Here is a 23,652-nt window from a genome sequence, read left to right as displayed (position 1 = left end):
TAGCACAATATAAAAAATTACACATTTAAGATGTTAGCAACAACAATTTTGTCTATAGAACACTAAATAAAAAGAAACATTTAAGGTGTTAGCAAAAACTATTTTATTTATACAACACCAAAAACAAACAAACAAATAATTAAATAAAAATGTAATTTTTAGCGATAACTCAATTCAGTTTTATTTACATAGCACCAAATAAAAATGACAACATTAAAGTGAGTGCGAGTTTAGTTTTATTTATATAGCACTTTAAAAAAAAAAGTTCATAAGTAGATTTAAGCATTGTTACTCCACACACTGGTCAAACTCACTTTTACTTATCTAATACTTATGATAATTGACTTAAAAAAAAAATCAGCACATTTCAAAACAAAATTTTAAACTACTTACATGATTTCACCAAAATTAAAGCATTCCATACCCAAGGCATGTAGAATCAGGTAATTAAAATGCAGATAAAAGTGATACACTTAACATGCATTTAAAATAATATAAATAACAGATTAAAAATAATTTTAAAAAAACTGTTAAATACAGACTCACTCAGGCTCATAAAATACAGAAATTAAATGAAATAAAAACCTGAAACAGTAAAGACAATTACAATAGAAAAAACAGATCATTTGCGATAATTAGTAGAAGGCATTTTTTTTTTAAAGAAAGAGCGATAGGATTCAAAAGATTGAGGAAAATTGATCAGCAGATTCATTCAAATCCTATCAACACATTAACAAATGTATGCGAGGTGTATTCCATAAACTTCAAAAGTCCCTCAATTGTATATTATAATAAATATTTTTATTATACAGTCCATGATATTGACCCTTTTGGGCTTGCTGGTGACGTCACATGAGGGCGACACTCATCGTTGTCAGTGAGCAACACACAAAATGGCATCTTACTGTTTGGCTGTCGCCAGAGTCCGGGTAAGAAAACGTTATTTTGCTTTCACGGAGCTGTTTCCGTCCCCGCTGTCGTCGAGTACATGTGCGGCTACGGGTTTCTGAGCCGTGCGGTGCAGCGTCATGGCTTATTTTCGACAAACGGCGGATAAATAAGGAGCAGAGTGCGTCTGTGGGGTCGCCGTGTCCCCGTCTCACCCCTGACAAACGTAACAGTTAGAAACCCACCTCGACCTGTCAGCCAGCGATATGAATGCATTATTAAATATACCATCTGTTTGTAATATCAAGTTCATTCAGCATTTATCGAGTGGGAACCGTAAACGGGCCTAGATGTGATGCAAGGTGACGACAAGGTTACGGAGTTTTTAACTGCGCACTTGTTGAGAGTTCCCTGCTGACAGCTGTGGTCGACGCATAGCGGCGATTTACTGTTCCTGTGTTTGGCCACATGAGATAATGCAAGTTTATTTAAAAAAAAAAACGTGAAATCTTCGATAAGGTTTGAAAAATTATGTGCCCGAAAATATTATGTACATTTAAAAATACAAATTTTATTATGCAGAGTGTCAAATAAGCACATGTAAAGAGCAACAGTCAATAATGTAAATGATGAGTACTGTTAATGTTGTTGGGTGAGTTCTTGCTTTTCTTGGTGCTTCATTACTTTGTTTTATTAGTAGTATATTCATTTGATATATAGACTGAAGAATAATGGAAATGTTGCATCCTAATCTTTTTTCTGACTGAGAGAAAAAGTTAAAAGTCTAATTTCTGTTGTGGTTAGAAAAGGCTTGAATTTAGTTGGTTGTGTACTAAAGGTGCGGTTCATCTCGTGACAAATTTTCAACCACTTGCATAATCCACTGAATAGTCAGGTGTGCCTTTAAAGGACAATGATTAGACAGCTTTATTGGTACACAGGAACTAATTTGACCCGTGTCTATAAAAGTCCACCATAAAATGCAGCTTTACTCAAATAACACTGATGCCAAGAGACAGATTTGCTGGTGTGGGGGATGCTGACATGTCAGATAAGGTCATAGCCAGGCACATGAATATCCGCAACTCCCCATATAGTTTCAGACAGCTCTGGAAGTGTCCGACAATGCCCCATAATGGCTGCCAACTTCACCAAGCTCTTCAGGAACAATATTCCACAAGCAGCCTTTATAACCTCATTAACTATGTGTCTGAGATGTGTGGAAATATGCAGAAAAAACCAATGTAAACAAAGTATCGGCCATGAGTATGTGCAAATACAGATAACCTTAGAAGTTGTGATTGGCCCCAATCCTGATCTTGGATCAGGGTCAGAACATTCCTAGATTAGTTCTTCAGCTGCGTTACAATTATTAACATTCTTTAAACAACTCACCATAAACCTTTGTACCCTTTAATCATTCAAACATTTACAAGACTAGTTAGAACTACTGTGACTTTAAAAAGACAGAGTTTTCTACTATATCTGCTGATGCGAACCAGCAAAGAGAGATGTCGAGGATTGTTGATTTTTTCAAACATCAAGAGTCTAATAAAGAGTGATTATTGAAGAATCTTTCACAATAATACAAGGAGTGGTTGAGGTAACCAGATCACATTTTGTGACCATTCAACACAGAAAACGGGTCATTCCAAAGGGGGAGATATCACTTTTTTGTCTACTGTATATGTGTATGTGCTTAATGTAGCCGCAAGGGGACACAAGCCAGTGTGCTGTTGTGCCGGTCCCAAGCCTGGATAAATACAGAGGATTGTGTCAGGAAGGGCATCCGACGTAAAACTTTGGCCAAATCAAACATGCGAAACATTTACATAGTACATTTGAACTTAAAGATGTTTTTGTTTTTCTAAATCATTAAACCAACAGTGGATGGAAAGAATAGAATAGAATGGAATAGAAATGCCACTTTATTCTCAACCAGAAAACACAGTAGTTGGTGTACATTTTGACTAAAATTTCGATGCAAGAAGCTCGCCATGGGACTGATTAAAAAAAAAAAAATTCTTGTAAATAGAAGCAATTCCAATATATACATGTAAACATATACATGTACATACACACATGTTGCACACCTGTTAACACACATGATCACTTGTCAACATTTATCATTCAGTGTTGATATTTTGTTATTTTTTGTGTGTCGGACAGTTCTGTGGATGAGATATTACTCAAGACCAGAGAGCATCAGAGCCTTGGTAGCTCATTTTAATGACTATTTGTTTTATCAGGAATTGATTAAAAATAAATAGACGTTGATAGTTCGGAAAATGCTGAATATCAGATGTGATAATTGTTCTACACACGTGGACAAAATTGTTGGTACCCCTCAGTTAAAGAAGGAAAAACCCACAATTCTCACTGAAATCACTTGAAACTCACAAAAGTAACAATAAATAAAAATTTATTGAAAATTAAATAATCAAAAACAGCCATCACTTTTGAATTGTTGATTAACATAATTATTTTAAAAAACAAACTAATGAAACAGGCCTGGACAAAAATGATGGTACCTCTATAAAGATTGAAAACTATTTGACCAGAGTGACATGATTAACTCAGGTGTGTCATTTAATTGACATCACAGGTGTTTCCAAACTCATAATCAGTCATCCTGCCTATTTAAAGGGAGACAAGTAGTCACCCTGCTGTTTGGTGAAAAGGTGTGTACCACACTGAACATGGACAACAGAAAGCGAAGGAGAGAATTGTCCCAGGACATCGGAAAAAAAATTATAGACAAACATCTTAAAGGTAAAGGCTATAAGACCATCTCTAAACAGCTTGAAGTTCCTGTGACAACAGTGGCTCATATTATTCAGAAGTTCAAGACCCACGGGACAGTAGCCAACCTCCCTGGACGTGGCCGCAAGAGGAAAATTGATGACAAATTGAAGAGACGGATCGTTGGAATTGTATCCAAAGAGCCCAGAGCAACCTCCAAAGAAATTAAAGGTGAACTCCAAGGCCAAGGTACATCAGTGTCAGATCGCACCATTCGTCGTTGTTTGTGCCAAAGTGGACTTCATGGGAGACGACCAAGGAGGACACCACTGCTGAAAAAAACTCAAAAAAGCGAGACTGGAATTCGCAAAAATGCATGTTGACAAGCCACAAAGCTTCTGGGAGAATGTCCTTTGGACAGATGAGACCAAACTGGAGCTTTTTGGTAAGGCACATCAACTCTATGTTCATAGACTCAAAAACCAAGCATACGAAGAAAAGAACACTGTCCCTACGGTGAAACATGGAGGAGGCTCAGTAATGTTTTGGGGCTGCTTTGCTGCATCTGGCACAGGGTGTCTTGAAAGTGTGCAAGGCACGATGAAATCTGAAGACTATCAAGGCATTCTGGAGAGAAATGTGCTGCCTAGTGTCAGAAAGCTTGGTCTCAGTCGCAGGTCATGGGTCTTCCAACAGGACAACGATCCAAAACACACAGCCAAAAACACCCAAGAATGGCTGAGAGAAAAGCGTTGGACTATTCTAAAGTGGCCTTCTATGAGCCCAGATCTGAATCCCATTGAACATATGTGGAAGGAGCTGAAACATGCCATTTGGAGAAGACACCCATCAAACCTGAGACAACTGGAGCTGTTTGCTCATGAGGAGTGGGCCAAAATACCTGTTGACAGCTGCAGAACGCTCATTGACAAATACAGAAATCGTTTAATTGCAGTGATTGCCTCAAAAGGTTGTGCAACAAAATATTAAGTTATGGGTACCATCATTTTTGTCCAGCCCTATTTCATTAGTTTGTTTTTTTAAAATAATTATGTTAATCAACAATTCAAAAGTGATGGCTGATTTTGATTATTTAATTTTCAATAAATTTTTATTTATTGTTACTTTTGTGAGTTTCAAGTGATTTCAGTGAGAATTGTGGGTTTTTCCTTCTTTAACTGAGGGGTACCAACAATTTTGTCCACGTGTGTATCTCTAGTTGCAACTTTACCGTTTTAAAGAGCTGTCTTTCAACATGAGTGTGGATATTTGAAACACACCTGAGTTAACTTTCTATGTATAAACTGAGATTCTAATAATACAGGCTGAGCTGAAGGAAGTCTGTTGGTTGTAAAGATTTTTATTTCTTCTGATACTTGAAACAACTACAGACATTCTTTGTGAATACTCAATAATGTTATTCACTAAAACACAACATTTTCTGGAGTATTGAGAAAATGGTTTGTGAGCAGCTTTTTGACAGTTGTTGCTTATTTCTACTGACCATTAAGACCAGTGTAAAAAAATAAATCAAATTAGTAGTTTACTTTACCTAAACATATGCAAACTAATGATATGCTGTCACGACAATAATTTGATCACAAAAAAGCAACCTTAGTATCAAACTGGAATGTTTTATGTAAAGTTCGTACCCTTAAATTTGCCTTTCATACGAGATGACAAGAGCATACACTTCGATGCAAATTTGGTTCCACTGCAGATTTTATGGACAGTGTTTGTGTGCCTCCATTAGTACGTCGTTAACAGTGCTGGGGATCTTCAGTGCACTCGGTGTGTCAGACAGTCCGGTGGGGGAAGCTAATCCCAGCAATATGAGCTGTATAAACTTTCACCCAGTTTTCTTTGAGGCTGTGATTTTCCACTGAATATCAGCCGTACATTTGTATATCAAATACGTAAACAAATGAGTGAGTAAGCTGGTTTTGAAAGATGTCAGTGGTCTTTCGCAAGGGATCAATAACGGGCATGACAGATTTAAATATAGTCGCATATTTATTTTATTTATTTACTAGGTTCCCCATTAGCTGTACCTTTCGGCCAGCTATTCTTCCTGGGGTCCTCACAACCATTAAAAATGCAGATAATTTATCAAAGTTTACACATTATACATACTATTAACAGTAAAAATAATAATAAAATGAAAATAAAAATACATCAGTTGCATTCTTAACAGCTGTGACTGCTTTAAACAAAAAGCAGTCTTCTGGCAAAATGCTCTAGTAGCAAGACACACACTGAGTTTCTGACTGATCTTTGGTGTCATTTTTCAGTTCAGGGTTATGCCTCAGCTGCTTTTGTCTTCTGTCATGTGCTCGGTCACTGTACAACAGAACCTTGTTTATTTACAGTGGTGTTTCTCTGCTTTGTCTCCTGATCTAGGTGGCCCTAGGAACTGGAGCAAGACGGTTTCATGTCTGTGCTGCTTTCAGTGCCAAAGTGGCCATGAGCCGCTTTGAGCCCAGCTCCAGTGTTAATTATGAGAAGATGCATGAGAACATCAACATCGTACGCAAGAGGTCAGCAGGTTTCCTTCTCAGAAATACACGAGTACTTGTTGGTTACAGTGTGGCTGGTGTTTATTACAGCTACACAGTGAATTTTTTGACATTTACAGTGTTGACTTGTTACAAGAGCTGACTTTGGAGAGCCTGTTGTTCCCTTTTTACTGAGCTGAGCTCATTTTCTGGCTGTTAAATAACTACAGAAGAAAGAAGTGTTAGCTGGGAAGATAGTTTATAGTTATTTCTGGTGTTCCTGGCAACAGCTAACAAATATAATGCTTTACGAAACTGTGACACAAAGCGCAAAAGTGTAGTTGCACAGCATATTTGTGGAGATAGTAGAGATTCTGTCATGTCAGGTTGTTTTGTTTAGTAAATGCAAATTGCCCCAAGGAAAAGCTTTGACCTGGAACTGAAACAATATGCAGTCTTGAACCAACAGCACAATTTTCACTCCGCTTTTCCAACAATCCACCCCACCAGGCTCAACAGGCCTCTCACTCTGTCAGAGAAGATCGTATACGGTCACCTGGACGATCCAGCGGGGCAGGAGATCGAACGCGGCCGCACTTATCTGCGCCTGCGTCCGGACCGCGTGGCGATGCAGGACGCCACAGCTCAGATGGCAATGCTTCAGTTCATCAGCAGCGGTCTGCCCAAGGTGGCCGTTCCCTCCACCATCCACTGTGATCACCTGATCGAGGCTCAGATCGGAGCGGCTCAGGACCTGCAGAGGGCAAAGGTGAGGGAATTTCAATGGGATATTATTAGATTATTTGTGATAAAAGTATGTGCACAGAAATCATAGACACACAGCAAACAACAGATGGCAACACTAAACATATATGCCTGCTAAGTGTGTATCATCCATTAGTGTGTTCTGGGGAAACACTACAGCTTTATAAGTTTCCCGTCTGGCTTTTGGCTCAGTCTGTTACGAAGCTTTGTCAGTGATACAACACAAGTACTAAATGTATTGCAGTACATTTAGAAGTAGCGCTACCATATATCAAGTTTTACTCACTTGTTCTCTATTTAAAATGTATTTTTTTGTTGTTGTCCATAACATGTTTGTTGTCAGAACATTTCACCATTGTTCAGACCTAATTTAATTCTCAGCAAGCAGGGACGCAGTAGATACTGTGGTTTGGTTCCAATCAAACCATTTGGCCAACTACATGCCTGAAGGCCAGACTGAATAACAAGACTTAAGACTGTTTGCTGCAACCAAGTTTAGTCTTATGTGATAATAGTTACTTAAGTGAAGATTGTCTTTTCATCATCTACCAACATATTTTATCACATTTTGACTGAATCTGTGGTATCTTTTACTTTCAGCTGCTGGTTTTGCAACCTTGGCATATCTAACAAAAACAGACCAGTTGTGTCATAATATCACCAAAATCTGAGTGATCTTAACCGTGTTTTTGAAGACCCACTTCAGTGAAAATCAAGATATTTATCTTTATATGCTAAGGGGTACGTAATGATTTGAATAAAAAGTCACCTCCACGGCTAAGTACTTCCAACCTGAAACTGCCGTATCCAAAAATCAGTCTCAAAAACACAGAGTCAGAATTTAGTGGTTTAATCTATAACAAACTAGTCCAGTCAGCTTCCAGGGTGTGGCTTTCTATAAAACGTTATTATATCAGAATAAGTTAAGAGGCAGGGTCTTCTTAAATTCTGGAGAAAGGAACGGTGTAGAGTTATAGCCGGGCATGAGGTTTTAGTGGTTAAATCACCACAGAGGGATGTATAATTTAGAACCACTGTTAAGGCTGAGGTGATCTCACAGAACCCACAGCATCCTTCAGCACAATTTAAGTTACTTCCATCAGCATAAAGGATCAGCCTAGGAGCCAGCAAACCAGCAGGTACTTAGGCTGTTTTGCTTCATTCGGTATCACCTTTTCAAGCAGGAAGCAACAATATTCTCCTGCCATTGCATCAGTTCTGTGCTAATCTGTGTAAAGATATCTAATGGCTGTCAGCTGCTGCTTGCAAATCGGATTGCTTCTTGGGGTTAATACATATTTACTTTGTTCTTCCTCATTTTCTCTGAACGCAGGACGTGAACCAGGAAGTTTACAACTTTCTTGCAACTGCTGCAGCAAAATATGGGGTTGGATTCTGGAAACCAGGCTCAGGGATCATCCATCAGGTATATTTTATAATGAAGCAGTAGGTGGCTATTCTGATACTCACTAATGTGTTTTGCTTGCTTCACTTAGAAATATGTATGCCCTGACATTTTGAAAGTGAAGAACATTTGCATATTGATAGATTCTGGCTTTGCAAAGTGGAAGAAAGTGTAGACATAAAAATGACTTTATTGTGGGGGAAAAAATCAAACACAAATTATTATTATTAACCATAGTTTTTATACATAAACATGTCTGCGGGGATCTTCAATAAATTCCTGTTAGTTAACATTCTTCACTGTCTGAAGTGAATCAGCTTGTAGTTTCAAAGTATGTTTGCAGCCCAAGGTGTAGCTGACTGCAAATGCCCCTTACTCTGGACAGATCATCCTGGAGAATTACGCTTTTCCTGGAGCGATGGTGATTGGTACAGACTCCCACACGCCCAATGGTGGTGGTCTGGGTTCCATCAGTATTGGAGTGGGTGGAGCTGACGCTGTGGATGTCATGGCTGGAATCCCATGGGAACTCAAGTGCCCCAAAGTGAGTTTTTTCATCATCTGTTCTCTTGTAAATGTGACTAAATGTCGTTGAATCATATCTACTTTATTCTAAACCACTGATCCCAAGGGTGCCTCTGTTTGGTTTTCAGTTTGTTTAAGTCTTTGTCATTGTCCTGCAGGTGATAGGAGTGAGGCTGACGGGAACCCTGTCTGGCTGGACCTCTCCGAAAGACGTCATCCTGAAGGTAGCTGGCATCCTGACGGTTAAAGGTGGCACGGGGGCCATTGTGGAGTATCATGGACCTGGAGTTGACTCAGTCTCCTGCACTGGTAAGAATGAGGTTTACGGCACTGCTCAGAACAAACAAAGAAGGAAGAACAATAACAGACCCAAATACAGTATTTAGTATTTAGATTTTTTTTTTAAAATTCACTTTCTTGTCAAAAATTCACTTCTCAGGAATGGCCACTATCTGTAATATGGGTGCTGAGATTGGAGCCACTACATCTCTTTTCCCCTACAACCACCGTATGAAGACATACTTGGAGAAAACGGGCCGTAGAGGTCAGTCACATACTCTTTCCTCTGTATATTTAGTCTTTTTTCACTTTGTCTTACCTCCATCTTTCCGTTTTTCACTCCTTCCACAGAGATTGCTGCTTTGGCGGATCAGTTCAAAGATGACTTGGTCCCAGATAAAGGCTGTGAATACGACCAACTCATTGAGATCAACCTGAGCGAGGTACGTGAAGTAGACAACTCAAATGTGCAGATATCATGAGAACTCTTTTTACTCTGCCATGGAAGGCGGTGGAGTTGTGTGACGATCGGCGTATGTTTGTCTGTGCACAACGTTACTCAAAAATGATTTAACAAATTTGGACGAAATTTTCAGGGAAGATCAGAAATGACAGAAGGACCACCTCATTAGATTTTGGCAGTGATGTGGCTTACAGTCTGGATCCACGGTTTGTTAATGATTTCCCATTGACGTAGGGGCGTGGCATCATTGTAACTGTTACTATAAGTGAACACTACATCAGCTGCCTGCTGACGATCACATGATTGCGATCCTACTACAACTCCCCCACTGCCAACTTATCAGAAATGATACAAGGAACAATTAATAAAAATCTGGAGGTGTTTCTGAGTCCCATCAATTCCCGCCACAAGCTACATATTTAGGTCAGGCGATTCGGTATCTGTACATAACATACACATGCATAATACACGCCTGTGTTCAGCGCAAGGTCAGGAAATTACCAGTCTTGGTGGAGTACCACGTGCTCTGAATGCTTTTCTTGTTCTATATATGTCTTCAAAAGAAAGCAGTGTGAAACTGTGTGAGTGCCGAAGCTTTCTAGTCAAGCATACAATTTCCCCCCGAGGACCCACCACTTGGCCCGACCCCTCAGTTTTGCACGTTGTTGTGTAGGGTGATAAGATGTCCTGTTTCTTCTGGCAACTGAAGGGTCGTTGACATATAGACCTTTGGATGGCCCCCATGCTGACTGGATGAACAATTTAATCCCCCGAAGAAACGGCACACAGCAGGGAGATTTTAATTGGGCCCATATGATATTTCCATCCATACTTAGTAGCTGTTAGGGCGGCATGATGTCTTAGTATTTTTAAACTTCTTAGTGCTTTATTGCCTGTCGTTCTGTCTTGTTTACTCTTTGTGCAACAGCTGAAGCCCCACATCAACGGACCGTTCACGCCTGACCTGGCTCACCCTGTGTCCGACATCGGAGCTATAGCGAAAAAGAGCGGCTGGCCCCTAGAGGTTAAAGTTGGTCAGTGTTTGTGACACATCACCTCACATGTATTAATATTTCTAATGCCTACTCCAGTAGAATTTGATATTTCTTTGTTCCTTCTAAATGTATTATTGAGCAGATATAATCAGATCTCATTACAGCTTAGTCATGTTTTGTTCCAAAGTGACCTGAAGCACCGAAGGAAAAATAATTCCATTCATTGACAGAATGAGTAGACTATAAGTATCATGATGAGACTTGCATGACTTTTGTGTCTTTTCCTCCTAAACATAGCTTCTCTCATTTCATATGCTAGATGCGTTATTAAAAATAAACGAGTAATTCTAACCTGGCCCTGTAACTGTGCACTCATTCTCGGTTCTCCTCTTACAAACAGGTCTGATCGGCAGCTGCACCAACTCAAGCTACGAGGACATGGGCAGAGCAGCCTCTCTGGCCAAGCAGGCTCTGGATAAAGGTTTGAAGTGCAAAGCCCAGTTCACAGTCACGCCTGGTTCTGAACAAATCCGTGCCACTATCGAGAGGGATGGATATGTGAGTCAGATTCTCTGGAACACAGAAAGTTAACAAATACACATCAGATTTGGGCTGTTTGTCGTGGTCTTCTCTTCCAAGGTGTGTTTTTTTGATTTCAGACCAAGATTCTGAGTGATGTCGGAGGAGTTGTACTCGCCAATGCTTGTGGGCCCTGCATCGGACAGTGGGACAGGTATGCGCCTCATTTGTGAGAGCTAATTCACCCTAAATGCCCCGCTAACAACATATTTGCCACCGTCGATTATTGTTTGTCAAAGACAAAATATTTCAACAGCTGCTCTCCAGATTGACATTAATTTTAGTAGGTGTGGTCTGTGGTTGTCAGTGTTTTTGAAGAACTTGAATGCTGATTTATGAAAAGGAAATATCAAAACTTATGATTAAAGTATTAAAAGTACTGTGAAATATGCTACGATTTTTTTGCTTTATCACTTAGTCGAGGTTTTTAACTACTGTTCAGCAAATTAATGAAAGTCTCACATGTCTCCATAATGTGTCTTTCAATATTCTGCTCAAAATACTGCAAAGATGGCCCATTTTGGTTCATTCTATGACTGTATACAAGGCTTATATTACTGTCAGTAACATTAAATACAGTTGAGCTGCTGCTGTCCCCTTCAAGAACAACACTCTCTCTGTATCTGCTCTGTTCAGAGATTGACGGTGTGAAGCAAAACTGTTGACCACAGCAGCTGACATTGACAAATTAGCATGTGACCAGGACATTCTGTTGCTTCTAGCTTTCTCCCTGGGCAGTCATTTTACATGGAAATGCAGCTGAATTGATAACACAGACTTTGTCCTTGTGTGTGTTGTAAGTTTGTCGGACAATGTTGCAGTTTTAAAATCAGTATTTCAGTGGTGCAGGGCAGCAGCTTGTAAATGACTATGAAGTGATTGCTGATCTGTTTAAATGGGCTGCGTTCACTCACTATATCACGTAAGTTTATATGAATTAGACTGGGTTTATTAGGAATTCAGCTGTTGTAAAATGCACTATGTGAGCACAGAGAGAAGCAGACGGGTGTAAACGCCATCTGAGTTTATGTTGCACCAAAGCACAACAGCCCACATGAACACACAGTAACCCACCCAGTCCTTCTTTATTGGTTTCAAATCGCTCTTAAAATTTCCACCATCTCTGAATGTCCTTGTTTACAATTTCCACAAAGCTCTGACACGTGTGCGTACGATTAAAGGTAATAGTAACGATGACCACATTAACCCTCATGTTGTCCTGTGGGTCAGATTGACCCGTTTTAAAGTTTGAAAATGTGGAAAAAAAAAATATGTTCACAGTGAAACTTCTGATCTCCACATTTTTAATGTTTTTGAACATTTTTTTGTGGAAAAAAGAAACGTTCAAAAAATGTTTCTTTAAGAACATTCACAAAAAAATCAACCAAAATCCTGCTTTCACTAGAACTCTTCCTATTTGGGACACTTGATTAGCTTTTCTTTTGCCCTAATCAAAGCAAAAGTACACAGTTATGGGACATACAGTGTATCTCATAATCTCAGGCAGAATTTACCTTTTTGATTATAGTCACCCCATGATATTCAAGCTCATACTGTTGGATGTAATGAACATTGTAGCCACTGAGGGCCACTAGTAGGACTTTGGTCCTGTAGTCTCGTAAAGTGATTCAGAGGAAGAGCCACACAGTGTTGTAAATTATAACGCATAAGGCCTGTGTGTTTTGACTTTCTTTAGGAAGGATGTGAAAAAAGGAGAAAAGAACACAATCGTCACGTCTTACAACAGGAACTTCACTGCCAGGAATGATGCTAACCCAGCCACTCATGCTTTTGTCACCTCTCCTGAGGTAAAAAAAGAAGTACTCCATGTTGAATGTCAAGCAAAATGCAACATCAGTGATTTATAATTACATGGACTTAGTTATATAGGTTTGCACTACCTCATATACGTGGTGGTGTGAGTGTTTATCAGTGCCATACTTTGAAATATAATCAAAACTGCTGCATTCTAACTTTAATGCTTGTAAACACTCTGTCTCCTCCTTGTTAGGATCTCTGATCGATGTTTAAAATCCGTAGCGTCTTTACCTTACTATATGAAGTGCTATGAGATGACATATGTTCTGAATTGACGCTATATAAATAAAACAAAAATAAAATAGAATTCATTTCACGTAGATTGTCACTGCCTTGGCCCTTGCCGGGACTCTCAACTTCAACCCTGAGACTGACTACCTGACTGCTCCCAATGGAGAGAAGTTCAAGCTAGAACCCCCCACCGGTGACGAGCTGCCCTCCAGAGACTTTGACCCAGGGCAGGACACCTACCAGCACCCCCCTGCTGACAACAGCTCAGTGAAGGTACAGCTGTTTTCACATACAGTATCCACTCACAACATTAAGGAAACAGACTTTTTGTCAGAGTCCCAGCCTGCCCCCTGTCTGCCTTCTCCTCCTCGTCTCTCTTTTCCTCTCTTTTCCTCCTCTCCCTCTTTTCTACCTGCCTGTCTGCTCTCGTCTGGTCCCTCCCCCCACCTTGCGACGCCCCTGGCTGCATCGTCGTTAGTGAATTACGGGACACAGCTGAGGAAGAAGCGCAGCTGCAGATGATCCCTCATCAGCTCCTGATGAAGCCGGTCTCATCCTGGTCTTCTCTGCCAGATCACAGCGTCTGCTACACCAGCGGTTTCTGCTTGTTAGCCACGTCCTCTGTCGGTCTACCTGCCAGCCTGCTTGCCGCCTGTTCCTGGCTCACCGGCTGCAGCAGCGACTTCTCCCCCCTTTCAGATGTTGCCGTTTGATCTGGAAGTTGTGCATCTCATTGTCTTTTGGAAATACACATGGGAAACCCCTGATTTCGTGTTTTTCAGGTTGATGTAAACCCCTCAAGTAACCGTCTGCAGCTGCTAGAGCCTTTCGACAAGTGGCATGGAAAAGACCTGGAGGACTTGAGGGTTCTTATCAAGGTGAGCAGGAAATGGAAGGACAGGTGAGGTGAACGTGCAAAGGAGGGGGTAAAAAAAACAATCAGAACATCAGGGGGACAGTTCATTGAAACTCAGCTGCGTTATACACAGGCCTGCTGGAGAGTAAAGTGCTTTGTGAAAATATACTAAAAGTCTCATGTAAGGTGCACTTTGACTATTGTGGTTGTGGGAATAATGGTGGTTAGATGCCGACTGCCACTTGACGGATTCTGAGGTAGCTGAATGCTGGCTTTCCTGAGGCTACCTCAAATTGCACATATAACAAATTAATCTGTGAAACAGACACTTGGATCTGTGTTTGTGTATGAAAAGCTTTTTGTGTTGTACATATGTTTATGCTGTGAAGGTACAGAGATGTGGTGATTCTTCCGTGGGTTAGCAGGTCTGGGAAACCTCTGATGACCGGCATGTGCTGATGGCATTTGGGTGCGCATGTTCTACTGCATCTTGGATGTTCTGAAGTACCGTTTGGGTTATTAAATGTTGTTCTGACTGTTTTAATGAAATGTGGGTGGGGACTTTGTCCAATGTTCATGTTTTAAATGGGATGGATATATGAATGCATTGTAAACAGGTCTGCTATATAAAATGTAACATTAACTGAACTTGGAGGAGTGATGTGTTTTGGCACCTCCTACAAAAAAAGGCCTGCTGAGAAGTCACTTTGAGTGTTTTGCCTTCTTTGAGGTGAACTAACATCTCACTACATTGACATTTGGGTAAGTGTGCAGTAAAATTATGGTTGATTGTGGACAAAGTGGCATAGGGGAAGATCATGTCAGCATGTGACTGACACTGTTTGGTCTGTAAAAACACACTGCGAGACTAAAATTTTGGTGAAATCTAGAGGCTTGTTGAGTAGATCTGTGCCATTTGAACTTCGAAAGCGGTTTTAGCATCAGTTTGCTGAGAATGCTAGAGAGCTATTGCGTAGCTGTTGAGGCACAAGTCAAGTAATGTTAATAGAAGCTTTAGGAGTGGAGGAGAAGCTCTACCTTGCTACCGTCCACATTTTATGTATTCATTGCAGAGAGATGTTTCCTACATTTAGACTGGCCAGGCATTAGTCATGTTGTGATAATCAAAAACTATGAACACACAACTATGTGCTACACACCTTTAATTTCATACATTTTGGTCTGTACAATGCACCAGGTACTCTTTAATGCCTTATGAATTGCATAATGAACATCTGCAGTTTGTGCTCATTTATCTGACTGTAATGTTGTTTTTCATGTGCTTCACCAAATGGACTTATGTTTCCATGAGCATGTCATCATGGTAAAGTAGAAATAAAGTGTTCAGTGTGAGTGTTTTTTTTTTTTTTTTTTTTTTTTTAACTACAGCTGAATCACACAAGATTACCAGGTTTGTGTTTAGAGACTTATTGGAGACAGCATGACATCTAACTTATTCCTCCAAAAACATATTAAATGTCTCAACTATTTTAACCTCTGTTGGGTGCTTTGATAGATGTCCACCAGCTTTTGGTTTTATTTTTGATAGTAGTACAGTTCAAATTGTTGGCTTTCTGACGCGGAATCACTCACGAAAAGTTAAAAGGCCATGCAAAAAAAGATGTCATTAACACAGCTTGTTTTTGACCTAGCAGTTTTTGTCATATTTTCAGAAGACCTATAATGTATGTATGATTGTTTTTTTTGACTTGTTTCAATGCATCACAAAAAATTATTTATTGGAAACCCAAGACTGTCATGATATACATGGTCTTTACAAACGGTATTTGAGCTTTTGTTTACAACTGTGTGTCTGAGTACAAATAATGAGCTTGGAACTGAGAGAGAAGGGTAAATAAAAGTTAAACTATTGTCAAACTACTGATGGAGGTACCAATGCAAGTTTTTTTTTTTTTTTTTTTTTTTTTAATTTTTATCACTTGGTTTCCTCTGTATGTTGAACTCTACCTGTCATGCTCTCGTTCCCTCCGATGCTGTAGGTAAAGGGGAAGTGCACCACTGACCACATCAGTGCCGCTGGGCCCTGGCTGAAGTTCCGCGGTCACCTGGACAACATCTCCAACAACCTGCTGATCGGTGCCGTCAACATCGAGAACGACGCAGTCAACAAGGTCAAGAACCAGCTGACTGGAGAGTATGGAGGCGTGCCAGATGTGGCCCGTCACTACAAGGTGAGTTTGACATGGGACACTGTCAGCTGATCTATTTATTTGTTTACATGTGATACTGTGCTATGCTGTTTGTACTGTTAAAGGAAGACTCTAATTCCAGAGAAAGATTGATTGATCTAGTTGGAATACAGGGGGATCCTCAACTTGCGTCAGTTTTGTTCAACGCAAGTCGGAACTCCAGTTACGTGCATCTCAACATCAGTCAGTATATAGCATTTATACAACTACAGTATCAACAAACAGTCATTGGCTCACACTGAAACACAACTCTGTTTGAAAATGCAAACTCTAAGTCTGACTTGCGCTTGGGAGCCATAATGAAGTTAGCGAATGTAGCATAATCCAATGTGACGGCAAATGTCAACAAAGCCGTATTATAGTGCTGTGTGACTACTGTACATACAGTTTTCATCCGCTCTGCTCACCTACTAGTTCCACTAAACCAGTTCCAATCTAGCAATGAAACATCATACATTGAATGTGAACAAGAATAGCAGTGTGTGGATGGTCATTGTGTTTGTTTCCTGTTGAGCCACAACTGTGTACGATCACTAAATTTCTTAGTGATACCAACCAGTATAAACTAAACATAATAGTTAATATGCACAAAAGGATAAATAAACCAAACATGATTTTAATGCAAATACTTTTTCAGTAACTTTCTTCTGCCACCCAAAACATGCCTTGTTGTGTAGGTTTGAGATGCGATGTGTTGCTGTTAACCAAGAAGCTCCTTATGTTCGGTAACATGTCAGACAGTAATGTTATGTTAGGAGAACATGGCAAACACAGAAGGAGGGGCATTGACACTGAGCCTTTTCTACTGACCCCAAAGACCAGAATAACACCTGTAACCACGGTAACGGTACACAAAGATGACAACTTTGATGTTATAAATGCAAAAAGACGAAAATATTTGTAGTTTTTGCTGACCAAAGCTAGTAAAACACCAATGTCTGAATTTTTTTTTTTTTTCAGCAAAAAAATAAAATTAAGTCAAAATCAGGTGCTACTGTTAAAGAGCATGAAGGCATTTTGGAATTTTTTTCCTCAGTCTTTGTTTGGTTGAATAATTCAGGCCAACGGAGTGAACTGGCTGGTGGTTGGAGATGAGAACTACGGAGAAGGATCCAGCAGAGAACATGCTGCCCTGGAGCCTCGACACCTGGGAGGAAGAGTGATCATCGTCAAGAGCTTTGCCAGAATCCACGGTCAGTTTCTTCAGAAGGGGGGCAAAAATGCAAATATTATGTGCAGTTTTATTTTGCTTACACTATTAATGTCTTATTTCTGAAACATGACCTTGTATTTTTGTGTCAAATGCTCCTGTCGGGTAGAGAACCCTCTTCTAGGTACCTGACATAAGTATTAGTCTGTATGTCATTGTGTTTGTCTCTTTCATCCACAGAGACTAATCTGAAGAAGCAGGGCCTGCTGCCCCTAACTTTCTCTGAGCCCAGTGACTACGACAAAATTCGCCCTGATGACAAGATTTCAATCACTGGCCTGAAATCCCTTTCTCCTGGCAAGGTGAGCAACATTCTGTACTATGAAACGTTGATCCTTAAAGCTTTCTTTCCAGTATGTCGAAGGAAAACTGCCTCAATTATCGACACACGACCTCGCTTGCCTTCTGTGTTCCTCCAGCCCCTGACGGCGGTAATCAAACACAGCGACGGCAGCCAGGACCGCATCTCTTTAAACCACACCTTCAACGAGACGCAGATCAAGTGGTTCCAGGCTGGCTCCGCCCTCAACAGGATGAAGGAGCTCCAGTAGATGATGAAGAGGAGGGTGGCGAGGCCTGCGCAGGTTATTGAAGGGCCTGGATGTGGGTTGAGGGGAGGAACGCAGACCCGGAGAGGGGCTTTACAAAGAGGGACAGACAATGCAAACAGTAGAGGGTAACCAGATTTTATTTTGGGATGATTGCAGTCATGCTTGGGTAAAGAACAAACATTCACTTTCATAGACACACAGAGGACATGTCTCTGCTGTAAGCCCTTTGGTTCATACTGGCAGCACTCCTCAGTTTAGAGTAAGTTATTTATTAAGCTTGTTGTTAATTGCAGCATTGAGTTGACTCTTTCATCGCTGCTTTATTATTTTTGTGCCATGCTAGTATCACTACTGCATTCCTCTGAAGCTTTTCTGTTTCGCCAAAAAGAAGCAGAATTGACTTAAAAGCGTTATGCATTATTACCTGTACTGTAACCCAGCGATGATGATCAGATCTAGAAGCATACAAACCTGAGTAACGGTCAGTATCAATACAGTTGGATACCTAATGTTATCAAAAATACTTGAAACACGAGTAAAGGTTTAGAGCTTTAAAGCCCTGGTCGGCAGAAATCTGTAACAGGGAAAAAGGAAGAGGAATCTAAAACAGTTTTTTCCCCTGTCTTCTTTTCAAAGCCACTCCCACAACTTTATGTACTTGAGGTCAACATTTGTTTGTGGCATTTTAAACACAATCTCGTTACCAAAATCACTCCTAACTCATTGCCCATCAAATTCAGCTTTCACTATGAACTTTACCGTTTTTACCACCACATCTGCTAGGCTAGGTTTTATAAAGTATAAAAATAGGAGGTACAGAAGTCTAGTTTCCTCTCAGACCACCTGAGTTACAACGTGCTGGAAAGTTAGATTTTTTTTTTTTTTACATCTTTACAAAAAATGCTGCCTACTCCTGCTTTAATATATCAAAATCACTCCAAAACTAGACAATTCTTCCCTCTCAATATATAATTTTTCATGGTTGTCAGTATTTTCCATTGAAAGCTCAAAAAAATCTGAGTTGTTTGACTTGCATTCATGTATCTGCCCTTACTTTGCAGGTGAGAGGTTGCTCAAACATCTACCGGCCCTTTTAGCCTTTCTGTTTACCTCACAATGCAGGATCTGACAGCTTCAATTGTGACATTAACTCCAAAACAGATAGCTGCTAACCTGGCAATAGCCAGATTAATAATTGTGTAGTACTTGATAGTACTCCACAATATCAATCTGGGACCGCTCCATGTAAATCTGTTCGGAGGAAAGGGGCACGGATTGGACAATGCAACAGTATGTCCCGCCTCTGACAGGTTTGTTTATAGCCAATCGCGGGATCTTCACAACGAGCGGAGCCAATTGGTAGATTAAACTCTTACCAAAACCTGTTGTTAAAAAAGCACAAACATCTTTACCATCCATAAATGCGCAAAGAGCCTCTCATTGTTCTTCAAAGAAGCGATACGAGATTTGGCTAAAACTGACTTAATAGCAGCATCTACACGATCGTTGTCCTCCGTTGCCATGTTTGTTTTGATCTACTGGCGCTTGGTGTCATCTAGAGTGCTGTCGTCTTCACACCCGGATATCCCGCCCCGCACACGAATACTGCTGCGTGATTGGCCCGTGCCAACTTGGCTCTGTCCGAACAGTGAAAGCGGGAGCGGTACAAGATGCTTTCTTGAGAGATTTGTGAACTCACAAATATCACGAGAAATCAACTTGCTGGCAAGGTTAGATAGCTGCTGTTTGTTTCCAGTTTTATGAACACACAAAAAATGGAACAATGGAGGTTTGTTATATTTACCAATATGATGAATTTTGTGTTGATTGCAACTTTAGAGAAGAAAGGCTGCTGCAACTCGAGGACCTAGAGAAAGCGGACAAACGGGGGGGCTTGTTGTCCACCCTGAAATTAACCAACCTGTATCGAGCGCCACATTTTGGGCCTCTAACTGCCCCAAACGGTTGAAAATGACTCTTTATCTCCAACCCTTCAATCTGAAGAGTCCCTAAAGTATATCTTACACATTGAATTAATGTATGGAGGTGTCCTTTACTGCTTTCTGATGCCATTCTTGACTTAAACAGTCATTGGTGATTTGGACTCCCAGGCTCACTTATTACTGTAACCACTGCTGATAAAATCCTGTGAAGCACGTCTCTCACTCGCTGTAAGTTAAAGCATTCATGCTGCTGCTGTTGTACTTGTGCACACTCCCTGCTGCTCATCTAATGCTCACATGTAAGGCTTGTCTTTTTGCATGACATAGCACCATTGTGTAAACACTGTTCTATACGGTTCAGGCTGAGACCAAAAGCAGAACTATGATGTTAACCTTTCCGTCTGTGTTTTGTCCTCTGTGTGAGATGCATGATTGTTTCTATCAGGTTACCCTGCGTTTGCATTTGTTTGTCCTTCTTTGCTCACTCTCCTCTACTTTGTATTGAGCAGATTAACTTAAATCTGTTATCTGATGAATGGGTTTTAATCTGAATTGTGTTGCTGGACAGTAAATCAGTACTTCGCAAGATGTTTGTCTATTTTAGGGTCGTACGCTAACCCGATAAATCGTCTGTACCCATAGGAAAATGCAGTAAAACTGTAGAACGGCAGTGATTACGCTGTGTACAGAGAACACTCCACTCTTGTCATATGTCTTTTTTGTTGAGTCTTCTAGTAACTTTAGACTAGCCAGCCGTCCAGTTGAGATGTCCTGTTTTGTTTTGTCTTTACGTACCAGTTTTTAGTCTTCACTATCATCTGCCAGCGTGTGAAATTCCCCCGTGTAGCTGTAATAGGAGATGAGTCTGTGTTTATCTTAAAACTGAATGTTTTTTCAGGTTGAGGTTTGGTCCTCCATAGCATGGAAAGGCCTGCTGTCTTCTTGAGCAAAATAACGCACAATCTAGTGTCCAGATGCCTGTACACTAGCACTTTGTAGAGTTAGGAACGTAGTTTTAGGTGTCATTTGACATGTGTTGATATTCCCCAACAGACATTTCACTCTGAGCGTACATGCGGTTCTTTGTTTGTGGGCGGTGGGAAGACTTGGATTGATTCTTGGTGGGTGCGGTTTTTGGGTTTAGGGATGTTGGAAGTGATTTCTGCTATTGGACCTCTGTTCCGTTCTCTCTGTTATGCAGAAAGTCTATAGACCCACTCCTTTTTCATTTTGCTCTTGCACAAATGTTTTAACAAGACAAACCCCTGAACCACGGAGTTTGGATGTGGCTGGGATGATGTGATGTAGAGCTACACTATGACCAGAGGTGGATACACAAGAAATGGTAATATATGCTTTTAAACATCTAACACGAATACAAACTACATGTATATTAGTGGTGGGACTTTTGGTTAAAAAAAGATAAAAAGTACAGGCTTCGTAATGAATTAATTGCAATTAATCACATTGTCAAATAATATTTGGCACAATAAGCAAAGTTTATCAGTTCAAATAAATTTTGGTTGACGACTGAATCGATGAATAGACATGCATGAACTTAAGCACAAATGTTCGTTTCATTTCTATTTGTCTACATTTTTCATCTGTCTACTGCATTCAGACTACAAACTCAACGTGCAACTATAGTGATTATATTCAACATTTAAAGACTTTCTGTAAACTCAAGCACTTTCAGTGTCTTTAAAAGTGGTCTATTATGGGATGGCTGCACCGTTAGCAGGACTGTCGTAGCTAACGTGTCCACAGCATCGTCAATTTCTCACATCCCATTCGTTGTCTGGTTGCATTGCGGCGCGTTTCAAATTGCGTTCCGAGGCGTATCCCCAGAGATTGTCTGCATAAAGTAGACTTGACTTCTACTTGATGCAAATATTCATTAAACATCTAAACTAGCCGTCATTGAACTAAAACAAGGACAGATTCTGTAGCTTATTTCTCTTCTCAAATGCTTTCAGAAATACCTTTTGCTGAAGTGTTCTAATAAAAGTGGTCCTGTGTATCTTCTTCGTGACTGTAAACAGACTTTAGGTTCATTACCGCCACCTACTGGACTGGAGTGTACAGTGTTATGGTGTGCCAGAAATGAGGGAACTGATAAAGGTGTGATTAAATGCGTTGGGTTTTTTTTTCTGTAATTAACGCGTTAGTCTCAGCCATAATAAATATATATAAACTGACATGCTGTATGTTGCCTGTCTAATTGAGAGGTGGTTGTGATATTTTATACCAGAGTGTCTCATCTGTGTTTAAAATGGTCCTATCAGTTTCAGAAAGGAGCTGACATGGACTGAGGGTTAGAATGTGGTACAGACTTTGCACTGTAGCTGTCGGTTACTGCAGGGCTTTGACTGTGAAAACGAACCCATTTTTAAAAGGATGACTTTGAAAGGCTTTTGTAATTTTCTAAATTGCAGCAGCAATTTTTGTCACAAATGATTTGATGTTGCTGCTATGCTATTCACTTTGATGGTTAAAAAAAAAAGAAGCCAGATTTACAGCCAAAGATGCCTAATGAAAGCACCGAGATAAGAAATGATCTTAAAATGTTTTACTTTCCATCATCTGTTGTCTTCAGACATTTCATAAACGTTGCTATGACCTGAATTATTTGTTTTCTCCAGAATTCTCCCACGATCGGTGTTCTTTCAAAAACCTAATGAAAATGGTTGACTAATTTGATCATCCTCTTCTCTTGTCTTATGCAAATTTCAGCCATTTGTGAAGCTTTTACTGTGATGTGTGAAAAAATGTGTATTCAGTTCAAGCCTCTGGGTTTGAAAGTGCTACTGTGATGAGACAAATCACTGATCAAATGATGTTAATGAAAGCAAAGGTTAATGGTGTCATTTTGGACTCAGGTGTTTGGTCAGACTCCTGCTGATTTGTTTGTTCTTCAACTTGCCTCGTTTGTTCAGATGCAGTAAATAAAATGGAATATGAACAGATGTTATTTCATAGCAGTGATTATCCTCACACTCCTGTTTTAGAAACTTAATTTTGCAGTTTCATAGCTTACAAAATTTCAAAAATCTCCATATTTACATTATAAATGGTGAAATAAAAAGGATCAAGTCCTAAAGTGGATGTTTTGTTTGTTCAATGAAAACATAAAGTGATTGTAATACTGACAATGTTGTATCTGACTTCTGGTGGAGAGAAGATGCTATCAAGACAACACATATTTAGAATTGTACTGTTGTTGCCTTAAGAAAGATAGATATGATATTTAGAACTTTTCTGTCAGAGATTGTCCTGTGCAATTTAAAACTGAATTTTATGTCACATAATCTTTGACACTTAAGTTGTAGTGTTAAAGTGCTCAAGGAGTAAATCTCTTAAGTGCTTTTAAATCCAAACTGCGAGTTCTTGGGGCTGACTCCGCAACGTGCACTTGTTTGTCATTTTTTTTTTTTTTTCTTGCTAGTGTCTTAATTAACCACGCCTGACGTACGTCGCTTCGGTATCTGGCTGGGTAAGTATGTATGTGTGCGTGTATGTCCGGTCCGATATCTCTGCAAGTGCTGAAGTCAGGATAATCAAACTTTGCACTGAAGATCAGTCTAAGGTCCCCTGCTCGGTTGTGGAGTTAGAGGTCAGCAGATCAAGTAGGAAGGGATATACGTAGGATGATCAAAATTGATGAGTATCATGCATGGGTATGTTTCTGCCCCCTACT

The 23,652-nt window shown here is 40.0% G+C and overlaps 1 protein-coding gene across 1 annotated transcript; it reads left to right on the top strand.

Moving 5' to 3' along the window:
- The first annotated feature begins 822 nt into the window (after positions 1-822).
- On the top strand, positions 823-23,055 carry LOC110954503 (aconitate hydratase, mitochondrial-like). The gene is made up of 18 exons (XM_022199069.2): positions 823-929; positions 6,031-6,167; positions 6,636-6,894; positions 8,224-8,316; positions 8,681-8,839; positions 8,979-9,129; positions 9,260-9,364; positions 9,451-9,542; positions 10,491-10,596; positions 10,958-11,115; positions 11,217-11,290; positions 12,833-12,944; positions 13,276-13,458; positions 13,968-14,063; positions 16,042-16,233; positions 17,312-17,444; positions 17,642-17,763; positions 17,881-23,055. Exons 1-18 carry the CDS (start codon positions 894-896, stop codon positions 18,010-18,012), a joined length of 2,340 nt encoding a protein of 779 aa, XP_022054761.1. The 5' UTR covers positions 823-893; the 3' UTR covers positions 18,013-23,055.
- Positions 23,056-23,652: the final 597 nt, after the last annotated feature.

Source organism: Acanthochromis polyacanthus, chromosome 21 (assembly GCF_021347895.1).
Source record: "Acanthochromis polyacanthus isolate Apoly-LR-REF ecotype Palm Island chromosome 21, KAUST_Apoly_ChrSc, whole genome shotgun sequence".
Classification (NCBI taxonomy): Eukaryota; Metazoa; Chordata; class Actinopteri; family Pomacentridae; genus Acanthochromis; species Acanthochromis polyacanthus.
This window is presented reverse-complemented; position numbering and strand designations above follow the sequence as displayed.

What these genes read in the sequence shown, in the direction of transcription:
- LOC110954503 (XM_022199069.2), top strand. Translation starts at nt 894, where the DNA reads ATGGCATCTTACTGTTTGGCTGTCGCCAGAGTCCGG. An exon ending in TTGAGATCAACCTGAGCGAG is followed by an intron (nt 9,543 to 10,490) that starts GTACGTGAAGTA and finishes TTTGTGCAACAG; the next exon opens with CTGAAGCCCCACATCAACGG. An exon ending in GCCCCTAGAGGTTAAAGTTG is followed by an intron (nt 10,597 to 10,957) that starts GTCAGTGTTTGT and finishes TCTTACAAACAG; the next exon opens with GTCTGATCGGCAGCTGCACC.